The 6,000-nt window shown below is 44.9% G+C and overlaps 1 protein-coding gene across 4 annotated transcripts in view; it reads left to right on the top strand.

Moving 5' to 3' along the window:
* Nucleotides 1–1,069: 1,069 nt before the first annotated feature.
* Nucleotides 1,070–6,000, top strand: part of LCORL (ligand dependent nuclear receptor corepressor like) — a 337,715-nt gene continuing 332,784 nt past the window's right edge. Inside the window, exon 1 of one of the 4 annotated variants that reach the window (XM_063921453.1) lies at nucleotides 1,070–1,310. In XM_063921453.1, the coding sequence (XP_063777523.1) occupies nucleotides 1,193–1,310 (118 nt within the window). In that variant the 5' untranslated portion in view covers nucleotides 1,070–1,192. Of the gene's footprint in view, nucleotides 1,315–6,000 lie in introns of all 4 variants that reach the window. The other 3 variants (XM_063921463.1, XM_063921487.1, XM_063921497.1) reach the window with 3 other exon arrangements.

Here is a 6,000-nt window from a genome sequence, read left to right as displayed (position 1 = left end):
TCATGCTGCCAGCGCCGTTGCCTGTCATACAGTGACAGGCACAACAGCTGGCAGCAGCAGCAGGGGGGACAGGACGGCGCAGCAGCAGGGAAGGGATGCAGAGCAGGGACAGCGCCTCTCCGTCCCAGCGCCTCCCTGCACTGCATCCCTTCGCTGAGCGGGTAGCGCCGGGCCTGCCTGGCACCCCTGTCATTACACACCCCTGGCAACAAGCGTTACCCCTGGCAACGAGCATGACACCCGTTCCAGAGCATGAAAGCCGTGGCAACAAGCTTGGATCCCAGAGCACGAAACCCCTGGCAACGAGTATGACAATCAGCGCGTGAAACCCTTGGCAACGAGCAGGTAATTTAAAAGTAATTAGTGTGTGGCATAATATGGTGTAAGGAACATTACTGTGTGGGGTTTAATATGGTGGAATTTTTTCCCCCCTGTGGCGGCCGAGGTCTGTTGGTGCAGGGTTAAAAACTGGGGCGTAAGGTAGTCTTTTCCTGCGAGGCCACGCCCATTGATTTTAGCGAGGACACGGTGCGCGTATAATTGTGTTTTTTATATCTATGGGGTTGGGGGACGCATTGGGGGTGGGGACGGGGCGCATTTTTAAATCTCGCACTGGGAGCCAAATTAGCTCTAAACAGCCCTGATATTCACATGAACTTTCTATTGCTGGAAGCAGCTGAAATCAAGCCATTAGTGTATGATAGCTTAAACGTTTACTAGCTGTCTGTATTTTACTAATACTACATTAATATACTAATTCTCCTCATCTACACACTTGGAAGTGTCAGCATTCTACCTGTAAAATACATGCAAAATTATTCTAATAACGCTAACAGCACTGCTAATATCAGCGTATCCCAGGTGGGGACTGTAGACTGAGTGACAGCTCGGCTGCCAATCTCTCCTCTACCCGCCCACCCTGCTGCCAATCTCCCACCTCTCCCCGCCTACCCACCGCCAATCCCCCCATGAGCCCGCCCATTCATATGATAATCTCTCTTGGCTCCGCCCAGTTAGATGGCAATCCGCCCTCCTTTATGTCCGCCCACTCAACTGTCACCGACTCTCTATCCATTTCAACCCGCCCCCTCAGGCCGCCTGTCAGTCAAGTCAGTCAGCGCGTTGGCCCCGCCCCCGTATGCCCGTGTGAGGGAGCACTAGTACCAGTGACGCGCTGTGACGTCAGACGCAGATGGAAATAGGGAACCGAGAGAATGGCTGCTGCCCAGTGCCGGAGCCCTCGGTGCACGGCGGAGAGGAAGGGATTCCGGCGGGAACTCGACTCCTGGCGGCACCGGCTCATCCACTGTGTAGGTGAGGGCTGTGCGCGTGCTGTCACCCTGACAGGAGGCGGAGGGGGGGAGGACACTGACTACAGGGAAGCAAAACAAACCCACAGCAGTCAGTGTTCTCCGTGCTGTGGCCGTGTGACCGTGCTCCTGTACTCCGGATGCTGCTTCCTGACGGCAGAGTGCGGGGGCAGCTCCTGTCCGGTGAGGGGTGAGTAGCGCGGCCGGTATTGCTGCCTGGAGTCCGGGCCTGGCGACCGTTACTGTGTCCCCCACCCCGAGCTGCTGCTGCCGCTTCCGGCTCCGCAACTTCTCCGCCTCCTCCAACTTGTGTAACACGAGGTTCTCTCCGTCCTGTGACATGATACATACAGGCTGCCATACCATGCTGTACTCTGTGCTGTGTATGTATACATACAGGCTGTCACTTCATGCTGTACTCTGTGCTGTGTACGTATACATACAGGCTGTCACTTCATGCTGTACTCTGTGCTGTGTACGTATACATACAGGCTGTCACTTCATGCTGTACTCTGTGCTGTGTACGTATACATACAGGCTGTCACTTCATGCTGTACTCTGTGCTGTGTACGTATACATACAGGCTGTCACTTCATGCTGTACTCTGTGCTGTGTACGTATACATACAGGCTGTCACTTCATGCTGTACTCTGTGCTGTGTACGTATACATACAGGCTGTCACTTCATGCTGTACTCTGTGCTGTGTATGTATACATACAGGCTGTCACTTCATGCTGTACTCTGTGCTGTGTACGTATACATACAGGCTGTCACTTCGTGCTGTACTCTGTGCTGTGTATGTATACATACAGGTATTTATACATACATACAGGCTGTCACTTCATGCTGTACTCTGTGCTGTGTATGTATACATACAGGCTGTCACTTCATGCTGTACTCTGTGCTGTGTATGTATACATACAGGCTGTCACTTCATGCTGTACTCTGTGCTGTGTACGTATACATACAGGCTGTCACTTCATGCTGTACTCTGTGCTGTGTACGTATACATACAGGCTGTCATTTCATGCTGTACTCTGTGCTGTGTACGTATACATACAGGCTGTCACTTCATGCTGTACTCTGTGCTGTGTATGTATACATACAGGCTGTCACTTCGTGCTGTACTCTGTGCTGTGTATGTATACATACAGGTATTTATACATACATACAGGCTGTCACTTCATGCTGTACTCTGTGCTGTGTATGTATACATACAGGCTGTCACTTCGTGCTGTACTCTGTGCTGTGTATGTATACATACAGGCTGTCACTTCATGCTGTACTCTGTGCTGTGTATCATGCTGTACTCTGTGCTGTGTATGTATACATACAGGCTGTCACTTCATGCTGTACTCTGTGCTGTGTATGTATACATACAGGCTGTCACACATTATGGTGTACTCTGTGCTGGGTATGTATACATACAGGCTGTCACACATTATGGTGTACTCTGTGCTGGGTATGTATACATACAGGCTGTCACACATTATGGTGTACTCTGTGCTGGGTATGTATACATACAGGCTGTCACACATTATGGTGTACTCTGTGCTGGGTATGTATACATACAGGCTGTCACACATTATGGTGTACTCCTGTGCTGGGTATGTAGACATACAGGCTGTCACACATTATGGTGTACTCTGTGCTGGGTATGTAGACATACAGGCTGTCACTTCATGCTGTACTCTGTGCTGTGTATGTATACATACAGGCTGTCACACCATGGTGTATTCTGTGCTGTGTATGTATACATACAGGCTGTCACACCATGGTGTATTCTGTGCTGGGTATGTATACATACAGGCTGTCTTACCATGGTGTACTCTGTGCTGTGTATGTATACATACAGATATAGATATAGATAGATATAGATATATAGAGAGATATATATATATATATATATATATATATATATATATATATATTATAATTATGTACTTTATGTGTTAATTATCCCCTGTTAATAATAACCTGTGTGTATATCTGTCTATGTAGCGCGCATATATCACACGATGTACCTGATCATCTGTACTGTATGTAGAGTGATGCTGTCATATATCTGATTCTCTGTACTGTATCTATACAGGATGCCATTATTATATACATGATCTATTGTACTGTGTGTGTGTGTGTGTATATATATATATATATATATATATATATATATATATACATACATACATACATACATACATACATACATACATACATACATACATACATATTCCTCTTTTCTTTTTTTTTTTTCTTTTTTTTTTATTAGAGTCTGATGATATAGTCTGGTCAGTATACAGAAACTGCTGTTATTTTATACTTGGTTCTTTGTACTGTATATAGATGCGGTCATGATTATAGTCCTGATCATACATATATACAGGCTGTCATATTCCGTTTTGCAGTACCCTCTGCATAGTATTTAGAGGCTTATTGTTTTATCTCAACTTAGTACAGTCATTAGTACATATGAAGCACATGCCATTAATACATACCTAATCACAGTATCCTCAGCACTATATTTATTAAAAAGGTAAAAAAACACAAAACGTATGCATGAGTTATTTAGTAAACGTGTCATGATGGGAGCTACAGTGCTCCGCGGTCTGCTAGGAAACAATCACATGTGGTGTGGACTGATGTACTGGTTTGCCGGCTATATGTCCCTGGAAAGTGTTTAAGAATGTTATTATCTGATATGTCATCATCACCACCTGTTTATTTGTTATCATATCTGATTATACTCTCTGTATAAACATACTACTTATCCTACACCTGATACTAGGGCAGTGTCCACAGAGTATTATAAGCTGATGTGAAGGTGTAAGGCATGGGTCTTCAACCTGCGGCCCTCCAGCTGCTGTGGAACTACACATCCCAGTATGACCTGCCACAGTTTTGCTATTAAAGCATGCTAAAACTGAGGCAGGGCATGCTGGGATGTGTAGTTCCACAGCAGCTGGAGGGCCACAGGTTGAAGACCCATGGTGTAAGGACTATGTGAACAATATGCAGATGTCCCCCTGTGTCTCCCCTCAGCCACACCGTCTCTGTACTGTATGCAGGAAGTTAATTGCTATCAGAGGAGACGGGGGTGTGTGTGTGTATATATGTGTATATATATATATATATGTATGTGTGTATATATATATATATATATATATATATATATATATATATATATATATATATATATATATACATACATACATACATACATACATACATACATACATACATACATACATACATACATACATATAATTTTTTTTCTTTTCTCAGGAATGGTCGGCGGCACTCAGTCAGGTCTTGAAGGTACATAACGAATACAGAGGCAAGCTGCTGTTAACGTTTCGGTTATATTTAGAACTTTCGTCAGAAAGTTATTAATATAACTGAAACGTTAACAGCAGCTTGCCTCTGTATTCATTATTTACCTTCAAGACCTGAGTGAGTGCCGCCGACCATTCCTGCTACATGTACCGTAAGGTTATAGGAGGGCACCCGGGGATACAACATAGAGGAAATGAGTGCCGAGTCGCAGTACTATATATTTTTTTTCTCTGTGCATTACACACACACACTGTTTAAAAAAGATGGAACTAATTTCACCACTGCTGTGATCTTTTTGAAGCCATTCGGATTAGTCGCCAATGGTGGCAAAAAAAAAACATGGGGGGCAATTCAGAGTTGATCGCAGAAGCAAATTTGTTAGCAGTTGGGCAAAACCATGGGGGTAATTCCAAGTTGATCGCAGCAGTAATTTTTTTAGCAGTTGGGCAAAACCATGTGCACTGCAGGGGGGGGGGGGGGGGGCAGATATAACATTTGCAGAGAGTTAGATTTGGGTGGGTTATTTTGTTTCTGTGCATGGTAAATACTGGCTGCTATATTTTTACACTGCAATTTCAGTTTGAACACACCTCACCCAAATCTAATTCTCTCTGCACAAATTATATCTTCCCCCCCCCCCCTGCAGTGCACATGGTTTTGGCCAACTACTAACAAATTTGCTGCTGCGATCAACTCTGAATTAGGCCCATGGTCTTCAACGTATTCCTACAAGAATAAGTCGCAGGGTGTAATGTCTGGGGATCTTGGGGTCCTGTGCGACCTATCCAATGTTGAGGCAGTGTGTCATTTAGAAAACGTTGAACCTGCATTTGCCAATGTGGTGGTACGCTGTCTTGCTGAAAAAAATGAAGGCATCGGAATATTGATTAAATTGTGGAAAGAGCCAGTTCTGCATCTTTTTGGAATAGGTTTGAGAAATGGCACAAAACACGTTCACTTTTGGGGAATCACACTCATGCTCTACAGTTTTGTGTGGATTCTCTAATTTCCGTATTCTCACTTTTATTGCTTGGATGAAACATTGCTTCATCACTAAAAACCATACGCTGTAAGTAGTTGCTGTCTTCCATGTTATGTAACATTGCATCACTAAACTCTACATGCTGCCTTTTCGTCACCAGCACAAAGATCCTGTATTAGTTGCAGCCGGTATGGCCTCATAATTAAACGTCTCCTTAATGGGCCCTACACGCTGGCAGATCCGCCGCCGAGCTGCCCAGCGGAAGTTTCTTCACTCCCCTTGTCACCCGGCTCCATAGCAATGCATGCTAATATGGACAATATCGTCCATATTGGCCTGCATGTATTAGCGACGGGGCACCAACGATGAACAAG

The sequence above is a fragment of the Pseudophryne corroboree genome, chromosome 1 (assembly GCF_028390025.1).
Source record: "Pseudophryne corroboree isolate aPseCor3 chromosome 1, aPseCor3.hap2, whole genome shotgun sequence".
NCBI lineage: Eukaryota > Metazoa > Chordata > Amphibia > Anura > Myobatrachidae > Pseudophryne > Pseudophryne corroboree.
Note: the sequence above shows the minus strand (reverse complement) of the source record. Positions and strands in the feature narration are given on the sequence as shown.